At 35.1% G+C, this 26358-nt stretch overlaps 1 protein-coding gene across 3 annotated transcripts in view; it reads right to left on the reverse strand.

Moving 5' to 3' along the window:
• PKN2 (protein kinase N2) overlaps positions 1–26358 on the reverse strand; it is a 128029-nt gene that overhangs the window by 22291 nt on the left and 79380 nt on the right. For 2 of the 3 annotated variants that reach the window (XM_078451710.2, XM_078451712.2), the window contains 9 exons: positions 21432–21617; positions 20401–20510; positions 4094–4237; positions 3700–3775; positions 2927–3101; positions 2561–2687; positions 1948–2078; positions 1790–1865; positions 1619–1710 (listed from right to left, as the gene is read on the reverse strand). In XM_078451710.2, coding sequence (XP_078307836.1) covers positions 1619–1710; positions 1790–1865; positions 1948–2078; positions 2561–2687; positions 2927–3101; positions 3700–3775; positions 4094–4237; positions 20401–20510; positions 21432–21617 — 1117 coding nt within the window. The remainder of the gene's footprint in view (positions 1–1618; positions 1711–1789; positions 1866–1947; positions 2079–2560; positions 2688–2926; positions 3102–3699; positions 3776–4093; positions 4238–20400; positions 20511–21431; positions 21618–26358) is intronic. The other variant, XM_078451711.2, reaches the window with a different exon arrangement.

The raw sequence follows: 26358 nt of genomic DNA on the forward strand, positions 1-26358 counted from the left end.
ATTTTTGGAAAACAATGAATTTACCATTCATAGATCTGGAATAAAGGAAACATTCTTCCAGAAAAGAAAAATATTTGGCTCATCTATTATTATAGTTATCAACAGACTGACAGTGTGATTAAAGGTTTGCTTTAACCAATTATTTCTGTAAAATAAAAATATAGTTCTAAACATACCACATGGTACACAGTATATTGCATAAATATTCAGCAAAATTGTCTCTGAATAGTTTTACATATCAAGAGTTTATTTTGATGTAATTGAGGGATATGAAAAACAGGTAAAAAATAAATAGGCAAATCCAAAGGGAAAAATTTCTTTTTTACATAGGGAAAACTTCATTTTCATGATCTATCCTAATTCTAAGAACTTCCCATATGATGGAAAAAATACTAAAAATAGCAATTTAGTATGTGTGTGTATGTGCACACACACACACACACACACACACATACACACACACACACTGGCATGTAATATAATTAAGGCAAGCATTACCAAAAAAATATGTTTTAAAAATATGCAGGTTAATTGAAGTTTAAAGATGTTCAGTGAATTGCTCTGGGGTCAAGTCCTTAATTAAGAAGGAACAACCAGAAGTAGATAAGTCAGTCTTCTCATTCTTAGTACCAGGCTCTTTTCATGTCCAGGGCTGTCTTCTATTAATATCAACTGATGCTCCCAAGTGGCTTAAAAAAAAATCCTGCTTGTAAATATCAAATGGAAGTCTATTTCTGTAATAAATATGCCATTTGTGGGGTGTCTGGGTGGCTCAGTTCGTTGAGCATCTGACTTCGGCTCAGGTCATGATCTCATGTTCTTGGGTTTGAGCCCCACATCGGGCTCTGTGCTTACAGCTCAGAGCCTGGAGCCTGCTTGGAATTCTGTGTCTCCCTCTCTCTCTGCCCCTCCCCTGCTCATGCTCTCTCAAAAAATAAAAAGATAAAAAAATTTTTAAAAACAGCATGTAAATATGCCACTTGTTATACAATTTTGTATTTAGTCACTTTGTTAACATAAGTCTTTCTAAAGCATATTCTCTAACCTAATTACAATATTGTCTCCAAAGTCCTTGCATTTTAAAAATTGTACATAAAGATGTATCAATATCAACTTACATTTATTAAACCCAGAAAGGTAAGATGCTCTGGTCAAAAAATACCGTTTTAAGAAAAATGAAAGAAAAAGTAGATATATGTGCATTTTATAAAGCAGAATACATTAACCATTCAATGAAGTTCAGGTTACTTGTAAACGACATTGTATTACTTCGGTAATATGAAATGGGAAATAGTTTCACCCGACCACAGATGAGTAACAATTCCTATTGCATCTAAACACTTTACCATCTCCAAGTATGAAAAACTTAACAGAAGTGGTTTAAACATTTCATCATCTTTCTTTGGTACACACTAACCTGTAAACTGTCATAAGGAGACGTTGACTAGAGAGAAAAATGTAATTAATGCCTACCTTACATCAAGTACAAATACATTAAGTTAGATTCTTCATGTATTATAGAAATGGAAAGTTTTGCTGTTATAAAATATACATCAATTTTCATGATCTTATGTTAAAACTTTAGAAAAATAAACAATTTCGTGAAAAAAAAACTAACCTGTCTACTTCATCTCGAGCCACAATATCTCCTTTCTTTAAGGCTTTTATAGCAAACATCTCGTTTGTGTGTTTATATTCAGCCAAAAGCACCTGAAATGAGATTAAAATAGGTACTTTCTATTTGAGTTATTACTTTTAAAGTCATTCCAAGAAAACTTAAAAAGATTACCTTTCCAAAATGTCCTCTACCCAAGACAGCACAACATCTGAAGTCTTGGAGATTAAACTGAAACATCTGTTGAGATCTGAAAACAGTATGTCAATTAAAAATAAGGAAAAAGTATGGGACCAAACATGAAGTAGCAAAGCTGTATACATATTCTTTACCTTCTATCCTCAAGTTCTCGAACACCACTGTATCCTAGGCCTGGTTGAGGAATATCAGGCTCATATTCAGATTGAGATTTTGGAAGTATACTATTTCTGTCATTCTCAATAGCAAAAACAGCTTCTGAATCCTATAAAATATTAAATACTCATTAAATCATAGAAACATTAAGAAAACAACTTATTTGGTAAAGTTTAAAAATGTCAAAAGTCAATAAAAATATTAGTGAGAAAAGTAAAATCCAGATAATGGATATTCATTCTTAAGAGTTGTTAATTCTACATTACACTTGCCTAAAAAATTTGAAAAATGAACACATTAATCGTCACCTTCAATGAATATTCTGAAATTATGTTAACCAAGTTAGAAGATGAAGAGTGAGGCAATATACCATCTTATACCAACCATGTTCCTATGCTTTTAGCTTCAGCAATCTATTCAATCCCTACTGGCCCATGAGCATCCAGAGGTTTCATGTTTCACTCACAAGAAACATAAAAACATAGTTCACACACGCAACTTTTAACTGAAATGTACACCTCATTCACTATGATGCTTTTATTGGTAATTCATTTGGCAAAAAGGAATTATACGAGGTTTAAAACGCCTTGCCTGTCTCGGTGTATCCGAATCTCTTAATTCAGCAGATTCATCTACTTCTCCAAGGGAAGAGTCACGTGGTGGGGCCGGAGGAGGTTCAGGTTCAAGATCAAAGTCCAATTTGGTTACTGTAGAATCACTTATAGAAGATAAAGCAATTCACCAAAAACGGAAATCAAAAGTATATATTTTAAGTAGCTTTAAAATTAGAGCAAACTTTTTTTTTCTTTTTTTACTTTTTGAAAGTAAGCAGAACACTAATTTCAAAATACTCTTTAGAAAAAATCAGATTTTTACTAGACCCACTGTAAGCAGTATGCATGAATGTTACAGTAACTATTTTATAAAAGCGATGCTTAAAAATCTTAAGACACATACCCAGCTGGAGGTGCTAGTTCAGGGATGCGTACATCAGCCACTGGCACTGTAGCAGGCACGGAGGCTTGAGGGCTAAAGGTGCCAGAATGATTTACTGTTGGAATAGCTCTTCTCACTAGTCTTCCCCAAGTGGCAATATTAATATTCATTTGAGGAGCTCTGAGAAATGTTTTGCCTATGGATATTGTGAATAAAGAAAATAGAATAAGTAATTTTTTTATATATTACCAAAAGCCATAATTTAAAAATTCATATTCATTGGTTTATAATTTATGAAGAACAAACAAAATTTGTCACTTAAAAATAGTTCTTAACTATTTGTTATTAAAGGCTGGTGAAAAGTAGTGAAAATAGTTTTAAAAATAAATAGGAAGGAACTGCTTTTTGGTTTTTTTGTTTTTTTTAAGTCTAGGAATGATATGTGGCTAAGGTTTAAAAAACAATTCTCTAAAAATAAAAGAATTATCTTTTAGAGATACTAACTGTATTTGTGGATGAATCAATAGGAGGTCTAGGTTTGCTTCTTATAATCTGAGAAAGTAGTATGTGGACGGGCTATAGTGAAACAAAACTGGCCATGAGTTGAATGCTGTTGAAGATGAGTGATGGTACATTGTATTAGTCTGTTAGGATATGTTTGAAATATTCCTTAATAAAAAGTTAGAAATGAATAAAAGGAAAACAAAAAACAAAGTTGGGTATTACTTTTAATGTTGGTTTTCTATATTTAAGAATACACCAAAATAAACTGTATTTGATTCCTTAGTAACTACCTTGTTGTTTTGAAAAAATTTTCTTTTGTCTTTGGAGTTTGGGTCTTCTTTCAATAACTGGATTAAAAAAGGTAACCTGCAGTGAAGAAAATTCAAGTTGACATGAATATAGCTTTGGATTTATGCTTCATGAAATTCACTAAACTCCTAAGTATTGAAAACTTGAGAATCTTAGATATAATTTAAGCCCAACTTCTCATTTTCTAGGTGAAAAACCAGACCTAGAGAGGATGATGATTTGTCTTAAGGTAATATACTTGTGCAGTAGTAGAGTTGAGCCAAGGATTCAAGTTGTCTAATGTTCAGCCTAATTCTCTGTCTACTTCTATGTCATGCTGCCTACATATATAATTCCAATTATAGTGATGTACGTTTAATAAAATATATTTATTACCTCTGCAAATAAAGTACCCTGTGGTTCCAAATAGAGACACATGCCATGCCGTTGGTTGTCTAAAAAATCTTCTAACCTCAGAAATTTTACAGCACACAGAGATCGCCAATCACGCCAATAAACTGAAATTTCCAGTTCACGTGACTAGGATAATTAAAAAAAAATAAAGATAACAGAGAAGACATGATTGGACACACACTTGAATAAAATATCACAAAAAATATAAAATACAAATACATAAACAAAGATAACACACACAAAAGGTACACTATTTTAAAGAGTGCTTTGTAATGTTTCTCTATTATATATTATTTTAACAAACTTATATATTTTAACTCCAAGGAACAAATTTATATTTCCACAATCTCTAGCTAAGATATTCCTATTATAAAGAATACACATCTGGGACCAATACAGATGAATGACCACAGAGACTCTTTGCTATGCAATAGCTTCAGTCTTTCAGATTTTCCTTCTCCACTTGGTATCACTTGCTGAGCTGTTGCTGGAAGACCTCAGCGCTCTCCTCAAAGAACCCATTTCAAACTGTCTTATTTCCTTGTCCCCATGTTGAATTAGGGAAAGGTCTACGAATGGCATTTATCCTGCACTTACAGTGCGCCCCACACACTGTGCTAAGCACTTTAAAAGTATTATGTCATTTAATTTTCAGAAGAATACCACCGGGTAATAGGACTAGTGACAGCAGGGGCCTGTGCAGGTAGGGGGCAAAAGGGAAATTCAGAATAGTTTATACAAAAAGATATTCATTTATTACAACAGCTCCCCCCACCCCCTGGTTCTCCCTGCAAAAGGCAGCAAATTAGCAACAAACCGAATGTCCAAAAACGAAGGGACAAGTATATTATACCATATCCATATGAGGGAATTCTCTATAATCATTAAAAATAATGCTTATGTGGAAAAACATACTTAAGACTTTAATGATTATTTTTATTATTTTTAATTTGAGAGAGAGAGCGCGCGCGCATGTGAGCAGGAGAGGGGGCAGAGGCAAAGGGAGAGAAATCTCAAGCAGGTTCCAGGTTCAGTGTGGAGGCTAATGCAGGGTTCGATCCCATGGCTGGGGGATTATGACCTCAGTCGAAATTGGGAGTCAGATGTTCAACCGACTGAGACAGCCAGGCGCACCCCTTTTTTTTATTTTAGAGTGCACAAGTGGGAGAGAGGGAGGGAGAGAATCTTAAGCAAGCTCCATGCTCAGTGCAGAGCCTGATGTGGGGCTCTATCCCACAACCTTGGAATTATGACCTAAGCCGAAATAAAGAGTCAGACACTCAACCAACTGAGCCACCCAGGCACCCCCATATTTAAGGCTTTAACAATCAATTAAAACATAATTACAACAGTGTAGAACACAGCTTATAAGTTGGGGGCCAAGCCAAACTCTGCATATATGTTATAATCGACATACATTCTAATTAGAAAGCACCAGACTTTTCTATGATTTTGCAAACCATCTGCAAGAACAGATAAACATTTTTCTCCCCTTAGGCTCAACAAAGTAATAAACTACTTCTTTCATATACTAACTTTCAACTCAGGAACTTATGCCTATTACATAAGCTCCTAGTACTTAACAGATCCTTTGACTTTAAATAATGAGTTGATGCAAATGAATATAAAAAACACTTAACAAAAAACAGAACATGAAAAAAAAATGAGTCAAGACACAACGTGCCAGGTCTCATCAGAAAAAGGTATCTATGGCAGTATGTGAACCAAGGGCCTCTTCATTTCTTCTGATACATAGTTACTGTGAGAGAGAATACTCGTCATTAAAGGGGAAGTATGAGTAGAGTAGAATTTTTTAAGATCAGCAAATGACATTTATTTAAGCTAAAAGTTTAAGTATTTTGGTAAATACATTGAATGGATAACTGAACCAGGGATTGGTAATTTACACTACACTGTTTCAGACTAGAGGAGAAGAGGTCTACTTCCTCCTATATTATTTTGCCACATCAAGGGGGAAGACCTGTGATGGATCAGATAGACAGATGCAAGGGGCATAGATGCTGGGAAGTTCTTACTTATAAGAAGTTGTAAGAAGTTCTTGCAAGAAGATCTTATACTTTCACGTTGCTAACATCTGACACATGGTTAAGTTTATATCTTTCTCTGGATGAGAAGAGGTCCAATCACCTTATTTATATTTATTCTAGCCACTCTGGTAAAACATACCGGCTCATTTCGTTCTGCTTTCTCTTCATTCCATGCCTTAATCTCAAGTGTGTTAGAAAGATCTCAGAGTTGAGATGGATGGTCATCTCAAGGCCTTAAGCTAGCTTTCCTAGAGTTCTACTTTGAGATTTTAGGTATAAATTTATTCACTTTTTGTTACTTTGCATTGTTCCTTGGGAAATAGAACTGTACAATTTAAGGGGGAGGGTGACTGTGATCTAGAGCAGATTATGTTATTTTATGTCAATACTCCAAACACTGTTTCATGGAACCCCAAACCTACTTCAGTCTCTAACATCTGGTGTGATTTGGGTAGGTAAAGTAGGGATACAGCACCTAAAAAGGAAAATACTTTTTATATAAAGACATGTCTCTAATATTTATAGAATTTAAACTGTAAGTGTGACTGCTCATCTGCTGGCAATTTTCCAGATGAAGCAGGCCAGTTCTATAGAGCTAGAACATGCTTTAAGTGATGTCAAACTGTAAGAGCAACAAAATTCTAGATAGTGTAAAACCACCACTACAATAGCTGAGCAGTATAATCTGAGCTACTGATGGGCAGCACTAGTAAACTGTCCCAATTTGTTCTTTATTTGGTCTTATGAATTTGAACCTAGGGTCAAAGAAAAAAACACAGAAGATCTAAGGCACCTGTAAGATTTGTCTCAAGTCTCCTTAAGGCCTTGAAAGTAAACAGAAAAAGGTAAAAAAGACATTGAATCAGCCCTACATGTAGGAGAAGAAGGAGAACAACTTAAAAAAAAAATGTGCTTCAATTTAAAAAACTTGGCACAAATCTAGCATAAAAAGACCTGAAGCACAAGGAAGGCTGAAGTTTCCAAACTGTTCGTGAGGAACTCTGGGACAATGGAGGCTATTTTAACTTTACAAAGGAAACACAGTGACATCTGTGGGACACTGTTAAATACTAGCTCATGATAAGCTCAGTTTCAACAACCGAATGTACCATATTCCTTTTGATGACATCTTCCTATCTTTGCTAAATTGGGTTTTCAACAACTGATTTTTTCCACATGAAAAATCAATGTGTAAGCATGCTGTGTTCACGCTTTGAGAAGTTATGTAGTATACAACAAGCAGACATACTCCATTAGTAACTGGTTATGCAAAAATGAAGTAAAAATACTGTATTTTCTTTCAATTTTTTTTTCACTCAAAAAGTACTAATTAGTTAGAATATAAGTACTAAATAAATATTTTTTAAATACTTTTTAAGTTAGGTATAAATTATGAGAACAATTTGACAATAAATTATATTAAATAAACAAGTTAGGTATAATGACAAATAAAATTGTGACATAAAATATATATGATATTTTGACATATGTATATACTATGCAGATTCCTCCCATTTAATTAACACATTCATCACCTCAGTAAATTGCATTTATATAGTGTTATTAACTACAGTCACCATGTTATACACTGGATGCACAGACTTTATTCATTTTATATCTAAAGTTTTTACTTTTTTTTTTTTTAACCAAACTCTCCATGTTTTCCCCACCCCCTATCTCTCGGCAACCACTTTTTTTTTTTTTACATTTATTTATTTTTGAGAAACAGTGAGACAAAGCGTTGAGTGGGGGAGGGGCAGAGAGAGAAGGAGACAGAATCTGAGGCAGGCTCCAGGCTCTGAGCAAGCGGTCAGCACACAGCCTGATGCGGGGCTCGAACCCACAAACCATGAGATCATGACCTGAGCTGAAGTTGGACGCTCAACTGACTGAGCCACCCAGGCGCCCCTTGGCAATCACTTTTCTACTCTCATTTCTAGGTGTTTGACTTTGTTTTTTTGCCTTTTTTTTTTTTTTTTTTAAGATTTCACATATAAATGATACCATGTAGTATCTGTCTTTATCTGGCTTATTTCACACAGCATAATGTCCGCCAAGGTCCATCCATATTGTTGCAAACAGCAGGATTTCTTCCTCTTTCTCATGGTTGACTAATGTTCCATATATATCTCACATCTTCTTTATCCATTCACCCCTTGACAGGTTATTTCCATAACTTGGCCATTGTGAATAATGCTGCAATGAACATGGAAGTGCAGATACCTCTTCGATATTGTTTTCATTTCTTTTGAATATATAACCAGGAGTGGGATTGATGAATCATAGGGTGGTTCCATTTTTAATTTTTTGAGAAACCTCCATACTATTTTTCATAGTGGCTGCACCATTCCCAACAACACTGCACAAGGGCTCCCTTTCCTCCACATCCTTGTCTGCATTTGTTATCTCTTATCTTCTTGGGAACAGCCACTCTAACAGGTGTGATAACTGTGATAACTCACTGTGGTTTTGACTTGCATTTCCTTGATAATTAGTGATGTTGAGTACCTTTTCATGCACCTTTTGACTATTTCTAAAGAATGTCTTCTTTAGAAAAATGTCTACTCATTTTCTATACATTTTTAATCAGATTTTTTTGCTACTGAGTTATATGATTTTTTAATATATTTTGAATATTAACCCCTTATCAGATACATGATTTGCAAATACTTTCTTCCATTCTGTAGGATGCCTTTTCATTTTGCTGATGTTTCCTTTGCTGCACAGAAAATTTTTAGTGAGTACTTTTTTTCTTTTTTTGAGAGAGAGAGAGTGAGAGACAGAAAGAGTATACACACGTGCTCAAGTAGGGGAGGAGGAGAGGAAGAGGGAGAGAGAGAATCTCAAGCAGGCTCCACGCCCAGTATGGAGTCTGACACTAGGCTCAATCTAACAACCATGAGATCATCACCTGAGCTGAAATCAAGAGTCAGACACTTAATGGACTGAGCCACCAGGTACCTCAATAAGTAGTTCTTAATAAATGAAATTGTTGGATATTTCCTTTGGCCTGGACACACTGTAAAACAACAACAACAACAACAACAACAACAACAAAAACAAAAAACCAGGACACTGAGGATGCTGTGAACCAAGAAAGTTTGGGAACCTCTAATAGAAGAACATGAAAGCTAGTCTCCACTGCTGAAAAGAAAAAAAAAAAAAAGGAGGCAAGACGAAGCAGAGCATGGAATATTCAAGAGCCAAGAAAAGGTAAGACTTCGTAAAGGTACAACATGGTAGATATCATATCAATTGGTCTTCTATTTCTTCTTTAATTGGCCTTCTATGGGCTTCTGAAGACAACACAACCTTGAGAAATATCAGTTAAGGTCATAGAAGCAAAGAAGCTGCATACTCAAACAGTCTGAATTTTAATAACTGGCTATTTATGGAGGTGTGATTAAGGTTAAAGAGCCAACAAGGATGAAGCAACTGACATCTAGCAACAGTAGAAATCCATTACCACCCCTTGCCTCAATGTGTACGAGGTAATAGTTGTCAGAATCCAATGAGAACTGGACCTTGGAAAAAGGGACTGTCCAACAGGAGCTGTAGCCATAGTTGAACGAATGCTGTGAAAATAGGGAAGGGAAGAGGGAAACAAACACCTTGACTTCTCTCTCCTCCTATCCTTACACCTCCTAACAATGTCTCCCACTGTAAGTCAGAGCCTAGTTGTTCAAGTCCACAGCTATCAGCTTCCAGAGTCAAAGCACCGGCCAGGGAAGGGAGACCACTGGAATCTACTAGGCGCAAACCGAAAACAACCATATCAGGAAACAGCAGTATCTCTTTTCAGTTGAGGAGTCCAATAAGGGTGATTTTCCAGCTGGACCAAATATGACAAAAAGAGGAAAATCCTAGGATCTTTGGGGAGGATGGGAAATACAGAGAGGAGAGTTTGAGACTGAGACAATAGAAAACATAATGTTATGATCTTTGTTTGAAAAGTCTGCCTCCTCTATATGTGGGTGATTCTGCTCTTTTCGTAAGAGAGAAGTAAACAATTATGATACAAACTAGTGCTTTAATAGTTATATATAAAACTGCTTCCTAAAAAAATAAAAAAATAAATAAAACTGCTTCCTTTATCAATTCATATTGTATAAAAAGTTCCAAAGACTCCCTATTATTCCAAACCTATTATAAACTTCTCTGTCTTTACATACACAATTCCTATGTCTAATCTTATATCTTATTCCCCTGCTGAAACGTATATTTTCATATGAGATTTCACGTTTTTCCCCCTGTACCAGGTTCAATTTTCTCTTTTCATCAAGACTGAATTAAACATCTGTGTTCCTCACAAAGGCATTCTTGACTAAACCCAGCCCAGAGGTCTTTCCCTTGAGTTCAGATGTGTATAACTTTTTATATTTATCCTTCTAGGGACTTGTGTTCTCAAATCTGAGGATTCAATGTTTGTCATTAGTTCTGGAAAATTCTAGGTCATTATTGCTTCAGATCTGACCACTGCTCATTGTCTCCATTCGCTCATTCTGGAATTCCTCTTAGTGTGGTAGTCATTTTCATCCCATTCTTCCTGTCTCGTAGCCTCTCTTTCACATTTTTCATCTGTCTCCTTGTGTTGCATTAGGGCAACTTCTTTAGCTCTATCTTCCACCCACTAACTCTTTTGTTATTTAACTCATCCACTTAGTTTTCAACTAAAAATGTTCTATTTCTGATTTTTGTTAAGTGTTATTTTACTCTCCTTCCAACACAGCTTCAACAATTGGGGACTAATGGTCCCCCAATTATTTTGAAGATAATCTCAGATGTCTACTATTTGTTTTTTTAAAAAACTCTGCTTAGTCTTTGTATCACTCATTCTTTGCTCATGTTTTCAAATTCCTCTATTATTTAAATATTTGAAATATTTATTTTATATTCTATAACAAATAATCCCATTATCCATTGCTGCTTACTCATGGTGTTTGTATCTTCATGTATTTTTAAATTCTTGATGCATGCTCATGTTAGAAGAATTCTTCCCTAAGCTTCTGAAACACAATTCAACAGTTTTTTATTTTGTCTCCAACTGTTTTTTTTTTAAGCCTACCAGACTATAGAGTCCTTTATGGAAAGAATGCTTCTCGCTGTTTTGTTATTTCTCACTGTGCTAAATGTAGGCCTTTGCACATTAAAGGTTGGAAAGGTAGAAGAAAGCTAAAATGCCTATGCTGTGCTACAGAACAGTAACAGGTAAGCCATAAGGAAATAAGTCAGACTCAGTTGTGTGTGGAAGGGTAGGAGCAGGTAAGAAAGAAGACATTTTTAAATTATATATATGATCCCCCTCCCCTCAGATTCTAATGTGTGTCATTTTGGGAATCTATTTGGGAATCACTGTACCAAGCAGAGTGTGTTACCTGCATAAGTAGGAAAAAAAAAAAAAAAAAAAAAAAAGGAAATTATATAAAAAAACTTTTAGTTTTAAAAATATTTTTGCATTAAGTTATTTTCAGTCATTCTGTTGTATATTTAATGAATACCTATACTAAATACTGTGATGGAAATACAAAGAGACATAACGTATGGTCCTGTTCTCATATGGTTCATAGTTTTGTTGGGGAGATGGAAATGTAAATAAATACTGGCAAAAGAGAGGCATATACAATTGGTATAATGACACAAAAGGGAGAACTGACCAATTTTTCCTAAGGGGAAGGTAGTAGGAAGATCAGAAAAGATAAGAATTGCTCAAATTGTGTTCTTAGATACAAATTATAAGAATAAGGGAGAGAACATAGGAGTCAAAGGGGAAAGAATGTACAAAGTTAAGCATGCACAAAGTATACTGTAGGGATAGGAAATAGCTTCATCTAGTTAACACCTAGAACAGAAGCAGGAACGCTTTGGGAAATAAAGATTAGAAGATGGGCAGAGACAAGTCATGAAGGGCTCTGTATGACTTGCAAAAGCATTTGGTCTTTAACTTGTAAATTATAAGCTCCTAGTAAAGGATTTAAAATATAGAGGAGTAGAGGTCAGGTCAGGCAATACAGTAATTAAAAACAAGGCCCCTAAAATCAAGATGGCCTAGTGCTGCATTCTTAATAAATTTCTGTAGAAAAAAATAGGTTAAAATCTTAGCTCTATACCACTTACCAGTTTTGTGACCTTGGGCAAGTTATTTACTTAGCCTTTTTGAGCCTCATTTTGCTCATCTGCAAAATATGTATAATAATAGTATCAACCTCCTAGGGTTGTGTGAAAATTAAAAGAGTTAATACAAGCTCAGCACATAGTCAGTGTTCAGTAAATGTCAGCTTTTATTATTAATATTGTGGTATGTAATTAAGAAAATCTATATTGGAAACAAAGAGACAAGTTAGTCCGCTATTTAAAAGAACATATTGGTTTCAGGTAAGACCTGGCTTTGATATAAGATTCTTGTGATGATTCCCAGAACCACTGCTTTCCAGCCGTGTGGCAAAGTTATTTACCTTTTGGAACCTCAGTAATCCCCAAAACAGTGATAATAATTATACATGTAAGATTACCGTGAGGATTAAATGATACTACATGTAATGTGCGTGGTTCAGAACCTCGTACAGAAGTTTTAGTGTAATGTGTAATGAACGATAGGATGAGGAAGAACAGATTGTGAGCACAAACTACTACTTCAAGAATCTCGTCTATGAGAGAGAGTCCTGTCAATAGAGCTATGAAGAAGCAAAACAATTTTTTTTTTTTTTTTTTTTTTTTAATGGAAGGAAATGTGAACATATGCAGTAAGGATCAGAGGTGAGAAGCAAGGAGGTAAAAAAAATACTGGTGACAGAGTAACTGATGGAACAGGTTTAGGAGATGAGAAAGAATGGAAATTGGAGGACAAATTGGATGCTTATAGGCTCTTACAGGGTGGAAAGAGACCTCTTTCTCTAAAACCAATGAGGAAGATACAGAAATATTTGCAGGTGATAGGAGGAATCTGAGGAAGCTGCACCCTAATGATCTTAATCTTATGTATAAAATGGAAACAAAGAGGTCTGAGGTGGGATAGAAGACTGGAAGAGATAGGTGAAAGAAAAGCTCCTGATAAGGGGATAAAGATCTGAAATGCAGGACAACATTTACAAGCCCAGCTGAAGTCAGAAACTAAAATTTATAGTAATAGGTATGATTAATATTTCAGCAGCATTCAGTAGATTAAAGCAGAAAAGACAGATGGTAGGACTGATTTGCTGTTGGGGGTTTCCAAGACAGGTCTGATATAAAGATAAGATTAAAGGCTGCTTGATGTGGGAGCATCAGTAAGGGAATGGTTCAGGGTAACATTGGTTTTAGGGTACAGAGAAAAGAACATGAAATTTGTAAGGGGCTGATGGCCCCTTCTTCAGCCTCTTCCTGAAGAATTAAGGATATGAAAAGATTTGATCAAATATCTAGTTCTGTGGTAATACAGAAGAGACCAGAGGAGTAACAATAATTTAAGCTATCATTTACTGCATAATCATTATCTGCATAGTCATTAATCTAGGTTCTTTATCTCATTTAGGGAAATAAAAGATTTGGTGAAAGTGTGACATCAAATTTAAGATTTCATTGCTCAATTCATTGCTAAAATGACAAGCAGTAAAGGTACACAGTGGCTGAGGTATTCAAAGAAGTTCGAAATAATACTGTTAAATGGGTTGTACACGTATGTAGTTTTTTTGTTTTTGTTTTTGTTTTTAATGCCCCATAATGATGCTGAACTGAAGAACCAAAGCTCTTAAGGAATACTGGAGCGTGTCTGGTGATTAAGAGACGTCAGAGATGGAAAAAAAGAAAAAAAAGAAAAAAATGTAGACTGTATACATAATTCACTGTCTCAGAGGATTCAAAGCCTCAGAGGAGAGTATGATGTGTCATTTAATAGAATTTGGAAGAGGTAAAAAGGGTCAGTATTTTTGTAGTTTCAACTTTTTTTTAATTAAGTAGGTTCTATGCCCCAAATGGGTTTTGAACTTACAACACTGAGATCAAGTCAACTGAGCCAGTCAGGGTCCTTGTCCATTTTAAGTTAAAAAAACAGCATCTCAGCTTAAACAATATGCTCAAAACAGCCAGCTCTTACACAGAAGAAATTAAAATGTCTTTGTATTCCTATTGTATGGCTTGTTCCCCCAGGAGGACCGAAGGAATTCAGAGGAAATGAGAAATTACATGGTTATTGCATTTACAATAAACATTAATAAGGATCAAATTTTATAAGAAAATATAAAAAGGGTAATCTGATAAGAATGGAAAGAACACAGAACTATCAGTCAGGAGACTTCATTATAAATCCTAGATTATTGGGGCACCTGGTTGGCTCAGTCGGTGGAGCATGTGAATCTTGATCTCAGTGTTGTAAAATGGATTACGTAATAAAAAAAAATAATAATCCTGGATTATTATGAAAAGCAAAAACTGACCCATAAAAACAGAGAAAAAACTGGTGGTTGCCACAGGGACGGGGAGTGGGAGATACAGGCTTCTAGTTATGGAATGAGTAAGTCACAGGGATAAGGGATAAAAAAGCATAGGGAATATAATCAGTGGTATTATAATAGTGTTGTATGGTGACAAAGTAGCTGGACTTGTGGTAAGCAGAACAATTACTTGCAGATTTGTTGAGTCACTATGTTGTACACCTGAAAATAATGTAACACTGTGTCAACCATACTTCAGTAAAAATTAAAAAAAAAAAAAAAAAAAAGAATCCTGGATTATACCTCAGGCTAGTTATTTTATCCTTAGGCCATAATTTCCTTAGTAATTTGTAAAATGAGGGGGCTGAAGGGGCTGAATTATATCAGCAATTTTCAAAGCTTATTTTTCTTAAGTGGCAAATTCCAAATGATATCTTACCCAGAACAAAACAAAAAAGTCTCCGTGTTGCCTCCTAAGACAATTCTACAGAGCCCTGACCTCCCAGGAACATAATTTGGGCTTTTTTAGATTATTGTAGGTCTAGTTCATTTCCAGAGTATCTTACAACTCCAAAAAGATCTACAAATCTTTGTGTCTTGAAAAGGACAGAAATAGTATAACTTAGTTCCAGAATCCCATAGAAAAGAAACTTGACATTTGAGGCAAAATGCTAGGCATGGACACGTCAGACAGTTTAAAATAACATTTTCTATAAATATTTCAATAAACATTTTCCACAAATAAATATTCTATAAATATAAGGGATAAAGTAAAAGGGTAAAAAGCACATGAAAAAGTAAAACACAAGTAGTTATCATGATAACGAATGTAGTCTCTGCCAAAGAGAAGTTTATAATCAAATTAGGGAAAAGTAACATGCCTATCAGGAGCCTAGAAGCTCTAGTTAGCCTCAGGGATGAATAGCTTTTCTTAGTCACGCATTGTCTTCAAACTTTCAAGGGGAGTACTGCTCCCAAGTCGGAAGAATGTTTGAAGTAATGAAAAAAAAACCCCCAAAACAACAACAACAAAAAACAACTTTAGGTGAAGATCACAACTTCACATAAAAAACAACCAATCAAAAGTTATCAGTCTTTGTAGTTTTCTAAGCTTGTAGTCTGGGTAATTTTTAATTATTTTCTTTCTTTCAGGTTTTCATCATCTTCTGTCATTTCCTCCTCTGTGTGACTGTTACCTATCTCATTCAAATTGCCATAGAGGAAAGAGCATCCATTTTGAAGGGTACTAAGGTCTAGTAGCAGCTCTGAAATTTATTAATATTTAACTACTCTGGTGCTCAGTTTCCTTAACTATAACATGATGATAACTTTTGAGTTCTATTTTATTTTATATTTGTGTAAGTATGTATATACTTACTACTTTTAAGTTCTATTTTAAATATTAAACTCTGTAATGCAAAAACATGGTGACAAGAGAAATCTTCTAACCAGCTGTTTTCTAACAATAATTCTCTTTGAGTTTCATTTTGATCATATCACTCATAAAAAATCCTATAATTACTTTAAATAGGCTCTGAAATGAAAGAGACACTGCACCAATTAATTCCCCATTACCTACCATGCTCTTCTGTTATACTTAAATTCATAGCCACCCACACATCAAAGCCTATGGCTAAGGAAAAAACTAATGCCATCGAGTGGCTAAAATGAGACAAGCAACACAAGGGATTTTATATACACTACCTCAGTTTTTCTTCCTAACTGTCCTGTAAAGATTACAGTTGACCCTTGAACAACACAATGGTAAAGGCACCAACCCCTGCACAGTGAAAAATTTTAGTACAACTTTTGGTTCCCCCAAACTTTACTACTTTGGTACTGTTGACTGAAAACCTTACTGATAACATAAACAGTCAACTAATATGTATTTTATATGTTATATGTATAATATACTGTATTCTCACAGTAAAGTAGGCTAGAGAAAACAATGTTATCAAGAACATACAAGGAGGAGAAAATACATTCATAGTAATTTACTATAAAATATCTATGTATTAAGTGGACCTGCACAGTTCAAACCTGTGTTGTTCAAAGGTCAACTGTATATTTTATCCCCATTTTAGGGATGGTGAAACAAATGCCCAGTAGTAAGGTTATGTACTTTGTCTACTATCAAAAGCTAGTAAGTAGCAGATGGACAATGAACCTATTTTGCCTGGCTTCATTATAGCAAATCTATTCACATTAAAAATGAAAGTGAAAGAAACATTTTATGGCCATAAAGATTTATATGTATTCACACGGTTTACAAAAAGATACAAATATAATAAGACATAGAAACAGCATCTATTTATACTAACAACCTCAACTTTTATTCCCTCTTAGTGGGCTTGACTGAATTATATTGGTCTATTTAAACAGCTAATTTATAGCATGTAACAATGCTGGTTCTTCTACCCTGAAAGAGAAAATATCAGAGTTGAAAGACCCATCTAGTAGACCTTAACAGTGAGCTCTAGGAAAGTCACTATTGATTAGAATAAACATATACAAACTGAAATCTCATTGCTATCCTTACCCTAATTTTTTTCCCACATGTTCCTCCCTTTAACTTCAAAGACAGTTATCAAATCTTTGTTAAAATTCTTCTTTGACTTTTAAAAATCCCATTTTTCTTCAATTGTTCCACATGTAACAGGATTTTCATCATCTCACCATTCCTGCAATTATTCACTGGATAAGTTTTAATAATGCTTCTCTAAGGTATGATCTGGCTCAACTCAAACTTTATTGTTTTTGTTCTCCTCCCCCCCCCCCCCCCCCCCCCCGCCAACTCAAAGTTTTTTATTTCTTTTTGGGCAAACCTTCTTTCTCCTCCTACCTTTGGGATACGGCTTAAGATTTGATTGTGAGATTTTTTGTTTTCTGTGTTTATAAAGTTTTTCCCACTTTGTGTTAATAACTCTTCTATTAGCTTCTATGGTACATGGTACTTACTTCTATCAGATCATTTACCATATAGGTAAATCAAATGATGCCAACTCCCCTATTAAAAGCCCTTCAACAGTCTCCCAATTCTTAGTCTACGAAGACCCTAGAGATCTGGCATCTACCTACATCATCTACTTTACACTGATCTTCTGTCTCACAATTTTTTTTTTTAATTTTTTTTCTTTTAACGTTTATTTATTTTTGAGACAGAGAGAGACAGAGCATGAGGGGGGGAGGGTCAGAGAGAGAGGGAGACACAGAATCGGAAGCAGGCTCCAGGCTCTGAGCTGTCAGCACAGAGCCCGATGTGGGGCTCGAACTCACGGACCGTGAGATCATGACCTGAGCCGAAGTCGGACGCTTAACCGACCAAGCCACCCAGGCGCCCCACAATTTTTATTCTTACAACATATCAGGTTCTCTCCTACCTCAAGGGGTTGTATACTTTGTCTCCTCTGCTGGAAACACTCTACCTGGATCTTTAAAAGTCTGGCAAATTTTCACACATCAGGTCTCTCAGGTCAAATGTAGCATCCTCAAAGAGATCCCCTAACTATCTACAGTGGCTGCTACCCCCTCATTATACCACCCTACTTCCTTCTTTCCCTATCCTTGTAGTTTTTAAAAGTTGTTTCCTATTTATCTTCCCTCATTAGAATATAAGGTCCTTAAGTATACGGACTTTGGACTTTTGATCAATCATTACCAGCATCTAGAATGGTGCTTGGCACAGAATAGAGATCAGTGATTATCAAGCTTAAGAGTTCTGTTACAGCAATACGTACATCTCCGTAAATCTAGAACCTAGTAAAAACCCTGGTACATATGAAATGTTAAATAAATATTTGTGAAATGAAAAGACTGATCTTACCCACTTGGATGACATTCACTATGACGTCTAATTAGATGATCTCCAAATCCACCTATCCAGCCCTGACCTCTACCTTCCACATCTTTATTTAATTGCTAAGAGACTAGGTATAGAACCCATCCCCCTCCAATATAGATTTTTTCTAATGATTGTGGCATAATTTGCTTTGCAAACTATAGACAAATCCCTTCCTTTGTACTCCAATCCAATTAGTTACTGACTCATATTATTTTTTCCTGCATGTATTTTTTTCTATTCCTACTGCCAAGTTTTACTTCAAGTTCTCCTGATCTTACAGTTGTAGCACTGGAGTAGCCTCCTGCCAAATTGCTTGCCTTTAGTTCCTCCTCCCTCAAATTCATTCTTCATACAAATTCCAAGATCAACTTTTCCATTACGTGTCTCCCATCCCGTCTCCGACACCAACAAGTATAAACACCTCAAGCCCAGCATTCTAAGACCTTAATATCATTTTAAATGAAATCATCAAAATAAAGGTACATTTGGGAAATGAGGTGGTAGACTCTTACACACTTTCAGATATGATGCTAAAAAGTCAGGTATGTACTGAAAGCCAATGAAGTAGAAGTTCCTTGAGGAAACCTGCAAGACCTTGTTTATGTCGTTCATTGCTAATCTACCCGAAATGCCAGGAATACAGTAGATATCCATGAATTATATTTGTTGATTAAGTAAATACTTTCATAATAATTTTAAAATAAATGAAGGATCATAAATGAGAGAAGGAATGCCAAGATGAAGGTAGTATTCTTTGAAAATCAGTTTGGTATTTAGACACATGGAGCTTAGTAAATTACTTTTTATTCTTTTTATTTAATGTTTTGTAAGAACATTAATCAAGTTCTTACCACTTTCAATGATTTTTACATGGATTTAATCTTCACACATCTCAGTGAGGTAGGTCGTATTAAAGCTAAGAAATCTGGTATACATAAAGTTTAAGCACATAAAACATTTTTTGAAGCAGGAAAAGCAGTGATGAGGATGTGATTAGGATGCTGGCCATGAGGAAAGAAAAAAAATAAATTGGAAAAAAAATTTTTTAAGTAGAGGCTAGAGTAGTAAAACCACCACCTCACATCATCAAGCACTGTAAATCTGCTTTCACTAATAAATGTAATTTTTAAAATGACATATGTATCATCAGTCTAAATACTAAATGATAAAAAGTTTGCTATCTTTCTTATTCTTTAGATAAGATTAAGTTGTATTATTTTCTTCCCACACCCCAGTGGATGGATTAGAATCTGAGTAATAAAGTCACCACCATGGATCTGAATCCAGTGTGGACCAGCTTTACCTCTGGATTCTACAGCTACGTATCATATTCCAGCCATTCATGTCATTCATGAAAGCCACTGAGACACATGGAAGCCTGGGTAACTGAGCACATTAGCTCATTTCAAATCCAGCTTTAGTAGTATAACCTACAAATGGTGAATCAGAAGACTCACCTTCATTTTTAGAGTACATCACTAAAGTAAATATATTTCAATACTAGCTCTCACTTGGTTGTCTTTTATGTTAATACAAAATGTACATTCAAATCACTGCAGAAGCGAAAGCTACTGCAGCACTCTGATGTTCACCTCTGTCTTAATGCAGGCTTTTATACAACTCACCAGATGAGAAACATCAAAAAAAAAACCCCTAGGTTCTTCTTTTATTGTGTTAAAAATAAAACTTTCCAGGGGTGCCTGGGTAGCTAGTCAGTTAAGCGTCTGACTCTTGATTGTTGGCTCAGGTCATGAGCTCACAGTTAGTAAGTCTGAGTCCCCACACTGGGCTCTGCACTGACAGCTGCGGAGCTTGCCTGGGATTCTCCGTCTCCCTGTCTCTCTGCCCCTCCCCACTCGCTCACACCCTCTCTCTAAAATAAATGAATAAGCATTAAAAAAATAAAACTTTTCAAAGTCTTCAAAGACATAAAATTTACATTCAAAATGAATTATAAATATAATGAAAATTTAAGTAAAATGTTTTTCCTCTTACCCTGTCCAGTTCCAGTGTAAACTTCTGGTCCCATGACTGATTGGAAATGGGTTTCCAGCTTGTCTGACCAACCACAGTATTATCTAGCTTCAAAACCGCACAGACATCATCTGTAATTACAATTTATAAACTTGCTTAAATATTTTAAAACTTTAAAATAGAAGCATCACTGTTTAATAGGAACAAAAGTCTCATGAGCCTTTAAAAGTAAGATTTTTCTTAATACTGAAGCTTTTGAATCTTAAATGGCTACTTTTACATGTACACATACTTCTACCAGATGCTCCCAAATTATCCTCTGTGTTTGACAAAAACACAGAGATCAAATGCTGTCTATTTTGTATGTTTGTATATCAACAGTAATCATTCAGTTTTCTCCCTCTACACTTCTATTTGTAGAGTTTGTCACCTTAGACAATTTTTGTTTCCACACTTTCCCTAAAATCCCTTTCTAGATGAAGGAAGACACTGACATATGCACCTCTGTACTCTGTAGTAGGTTTAACTGTCACAGGCCTTCCCCACCCCCAGTGCTACCTTTATATCATAGTTTATAATTACATTTTAGAACATCTGCAAAGTGCTTCATAAACCTATTGCATATTGCTCTTACCACTTCCACCTATTCCCCCATTTGTTTGCTAACTGAGCCACTACTAGTAAACACGTTTGGTCCTGTGGTTAGTTATCAAGATTGAGAAGTGTCACGATGTCATTAAAAGATAAAGATGTGACAAGACTCAGAGCCTCCGAACACTTTCAGTTTGGCATAGATTGATCCTGAGCATTTCATTCTTCCAAAAGAATTAATGTTACGTGTCATTCAGTTTTCTAACATAATTTCAATAAATTTGGTTGCCTTTGTTTCCTGTCAGTATAGCTTTCGATATTTTAAAGTTAAATTATAGAAGTCAGAACATAAAGCTTTTTGTTCAACTTTGGCTCTTTCCCATTGCTAGCTGCATTGTTAAGTTCTTTGTATAGGCCCTTTAATTTGTTATACGATTTTTTAAAAAATTTGGTTACTGAACTGGACAAGTCGTCGGTTTTTAGGAGATTTCGACTACTTCCACTTTTACTTTTACTTGTTCTGCTCATGAAAGATGATCTGGTTTCACTTGGACTCCAACCAGGTAGTGCAACCGATGTTGCTTTTGACCGTCCAGGGACATTCTCTAGAATATCTTGACAGCCCATAAGACGAACTTCCAAAGTACCTATCAGCATGAACAAATATCAAATAAGAACATCAATTTTTAATATATAGAACTATGTCTTTGTTACCTATTCAGAAAGGATGGGGAGAGATCTGCTAAAATAACAAAATCTCTTCTCCCAGAGGATCTGTGAGGTAACTAATCATCCTTCCTGTTTTAATTAGAGAAACCTATTGAAAATTCTTAATAAAACTATAAGAAATTTTATGGAAAGAACAGCACCTTCCAATAGCTGTCCAAAAACTTGTTCTAAAAGAGGTTACATAAACTTCTTCTATGTCTGAATACTCATTTATATAATTACATGGAAGAATTACAAAATTATGTGGATAGACCATGTGGGAGGGAAAACAAAGCCAAATATCAACATAAACATACAGAAATTAGAAACAAGGAAATCTGACTACATGAAAAGCAGCTAGCCATGTTTAGTAGTTACATAGTTAATACAGAAAAAGACTTTACAGGGTTTTTTTGTATAAATAAATGGGTTTCCTGTTCTATTTGAGATGTAAAATAATATTAACTTTCTAATAGTGTAATGAGTCAAATAATTGACTATAATTATCTAAGCATAATTCTGATTTCCTTAGGCAAATAAATACTAAAGGTGTTCAAATGAAAATGAGTAACTCTAAGGCTATCTAAAGATACGGTTTGTCATCATTTGGGCTAGATTTAGTATACCAGAAGTTAGAAATGGTGCTATAGTATTAAAATTTTAGATAATGCACAGAGAATAACATTTTAGGAGTTATTTAAGTACTCCTATATATAACATTTAGGGATATTTCCTGGTCCCAATGAACTTAAATAATTAAAGCTGAACTCGAAAGTAAAAAGGCCTGGATTTATACCCAACTCTAAAAAAAAAAAAAAAAATCAAACAAAATACGTGAAAAAAGTGTTAAAGACATTGGAGGTCAGGAAATGAAGAACACTGATCCCCAAGAGATGGCAAACAAATGAGATGAACCCTAAGACTGCTTGAGTTTACTGCCTGGAATATACCTAGGACATAGTGCAGGGAGGGGAAACTCAGGTGCAACCAAGTGGACTACCTGTGTGAAGGAAACGGACCGGAGAGTATGACACAGAACTGATCAAGGTGGCTAGAATTCACAGGCAGAGTAAAAGATAGACAACAGCTGTCCAGAGACAGAACTAAGATGTGCAGAGGGTTCCCCTAATCAAGTATTCAGTCTTGCCCCAGTAGTAGAGAATAATTACTCCTACGTTAAATGATGTTCTGGTCTGTATAACAAATCTTAAAAGCAATACCCGGTATTGTTTAAAATCAATACAGGTATTGCTTCAAAGCAATACAGGTAACTTAACTGTGACCTAGAACAAAGCTCAAGAATATTTATAGGAATACAAAAATATCCAGCACCCAAAAGCTAAAACTCACAATGTCTAGCAATCTAATCAGAGACTACCAGGCATATTTGTTTTCTGTTGCTGGATTACCAATTACCACAAATTTAGTGGCCTAGAACAACACCCATTTATTATCTCACAGTTCTGTAGGTCAGAGTCTGGGTGAGTTGTCTGTACTCTGTTAGAAATCTCACAAGGCTGAAATCCTCATATCTGCCAGGCTGGGCTCTTATCTGGAAGATTTGAAGAATCTGCTTCCAAGATCATTCAGGTTGTTGGCAGCCTCCAGTTTCTAGCAGACATAGGATTGGGGTCCCTATTTCCTTGCTAGCTGATGGCCAAGGGTTGTTTTCAAGTTCTAAAGGCCGCGTGAATTCCTCACTACATGCTGGCCCCCTCTATCTTCAAGCCAGCAATGGCACATACAATCTTTTTCATGATTCAGATTATTCTTCCCCTTCTGCCACTGGCCAGAGAAAATTCTCTGCTTTTAGGGGGTTCATGTGATCATATTACACCAGCCCAGATAACTGCCCTTTATATTAACTCAAAGCCAACTGATTAATAACCTTAGTCACACAGGCAAAATCCCCTTTTCCATATAACATAGTATTATCACAGGAATGATGTCTCATCGTATTCACAGGACAGGGGTTCCAAGGGTCATTCTTGAAATTCTGACTATTATACCAGGAAAACAGATAAACAGAAAAGTAAGAAACATAGTAAGAAAAAAAGAAACCAAATGAAAATCAATCCAAAACTGACATGAACACATTCACACAGTGATCATAATTATAGTCCATCTGTTCAAAAACTTGAATAGAGACATGCAAGAAATCAAAAAGACCCCAAACAAAATCCCAGACATAAAACTACCATGTTAGAGACTTTAGGAAAAATATACTGGGATGAGATTAGTGGCAGATTATACATTGCAAAAGAAAAGCTAGTGAACTTGAAGCTAAAGCAGTAGAAATGGTAAAAAAAAAAAAAAAAAAAAAGAGAAAGGAAAGACTTGAGGGGTAAAAAACACAACAACAACAACACAAAAAACCAGTGCATATATAAACTAAGTTTAACTTCAAGTGGCCCAATATGTGTACAACTAAGTCCCTGATGAAGAGCAGAGACAATTGGGACAGAAATATATTTGAAAAAATAATGGCTGAAAAATTTCCAAATTTGATGAAAACTATAAACCCAGTAAGTATCCAAGAATTTCAAAAACACCAAGCAAAAGAGCAATAAGTAAATCACATGAAAGCACACGATAATAAAATTTCTCAAAACAAGTAATACAGAGAAAATATTAAAAACAGCCAGAGGAAAAAAGATACGTTACATACAAAGATTAGGATCACAGTGGATTTCTCATAAGAAACAATGAAAAGCAAGACGCATAAGCAACAATTTTAATGTACTGAGAAAATGAACAAGCAAATAAACTGTGAACTTAGAATTCTAGACCCACTGAAAATATCTTTCAAAAATGAAGACTTTTCAGATTTAAAAATGGGTAAAGAATCCATTTTCAGCAGACTACCATGATCCAGCCATATCATTCCTAAGTATTTACCCAAATGAAATCTACATTTACACAAAAACTGCATAAGGATGTTATTAGTAGCTATATTTGGAAAAAATACAAAGTGGAAACAACTCAAATATCAGTTGCAGGTGAATGGATAAACAAATTATGGACTATCCATACAACTGAATGCTATTAGTAACAGAAAGGAACTACTGATAGACACAACATAGATGAATATTAAAATAGTTATTCAGAGTGAAAAAGGTCAGAAATCCTTCTCTTCCCAAAGAAAACAGTATATACTGAATGATTCCACCTATAGAAAATTCTACAAAATGTAAACTAATAGCAAGTGACAGAAATAGGTCAGTGATTGCCTGGAGTCAGATGTGGGTAAGGAGAGCATGAGAAGAGCAGGAAAGAGGGATTACACAGAGGCACACAAGGACACTTTTGGGATAATGGATATATTAATTATCTTGATTGTTGTGATGGTTTCACAACAAAATTTATGACAAAAATCTTCAAGTTATACACTTCAAATAAAACTGGATGTTGATGATGGTGGCACAACTATATACATTGCCTAAAAATCCTAAAACTAGGGGCGCCTGGGTCATTCAGTTGTCTCTGCCCCTCCCCCACTCGTACTCTGTTTCTATGCCCCTCTCAAAAATAAACATTAAAACATTCTTTTAAAGTTCTAAAACTATATTCTTAACAAAAAAAAAATTTTTTTTAACTTTTATTTATTTTTGAGAGACAGAGAGCATGAATGGGGGAGGAGCAGAGAGAGAAGGAGACACAGAATCAGAAGCAGGCTCCAGGCTCTGAGCTGTCAGGACAGAGCCCGACGAGGGGCTCGAACCCACGAACTGTGAGATCATGACCTGGGCTGAAGTCGGATGCTTAACCGACTGAGCCACCCAGGTGCCCTAAAACTGTATTCTTCAAGTGTGTGAATTCTATGGTATATAAATTATGTCTCAATAAAGTTACTAAAGTTGGAGGGGAAGCTTCAATTTTTATGTTTGGTTAGGCTATGGAAATATTCTGTAACTATAAAGTGCTAAAACAGATTAAATAGATATTATTTTAATTTTAATTCAAAAGAAACAACTTGTTGTGTTTGTGTGTTTTATTTCCTTTTTTGTTGTTAAACTGGCAAACTTAGCTCATTTCCATTGTAAATGTTTAGCTGTAAAAGTCATCCTGGGGAAACTGAAAACATCTGGTCACTACTTCAAACCCTGGTAGCTTATTAAATATTTTAGTAATTTCAATATATTAGGAGATGACAATGCTCAGCACCTGCTTTCATTTAGGAAAAAGAAACCTGGAGGGATTTAAGAACTTTAGTAAGCATCTAGAAGTTTCTTTCCTTTATGAGGTGACACAGTTGCAATTGTGTGTAACCATATTAGAAATACTTTAAAATATTTTACTTTTATAACCCACAATATGAAATTTTTAAAACAAGCAATCCAAGAAGTAAATGTCTGTATTCATAAGCAGTAGCTATGAATTCCATTAGAACAAGTAAATGTGTTTTTTTTTTAATGTTCTGAAAAAACTATTTTATATCCATTTTACTAATTCAGTATTTCATCTTGGTACAACTGAGTAATGAAGGTATCTTCTTTCATAAAAACAAGTAAAAGTCTCAAAATGTGGACCAAAAATTCAATTATACCTTAGTTCAAAGTAGCACCAAATTTGCAAATTTCAATTTTTATTCATACAACCACAAAAGAAATCAGAATATAAAGGAGACAAACCACAAATAGCATGTAGTGAAAAACTCAGTAGGGTAAATGTTCCTACTAC

Source organism: Panthera onca, chromosome C1, assembly GCF_046562875.1.
Source record: "Panthera onca isolate mPanOnc1 chromosome C1, mPanOnc1 haplotype 2, whole genome shotgun sequence".
Lineage (NCBI taxonomy): Eukaryota > Metazoa > Chordata > Mammalia > Carnivora > Felidae > Panthera > Panthera onca.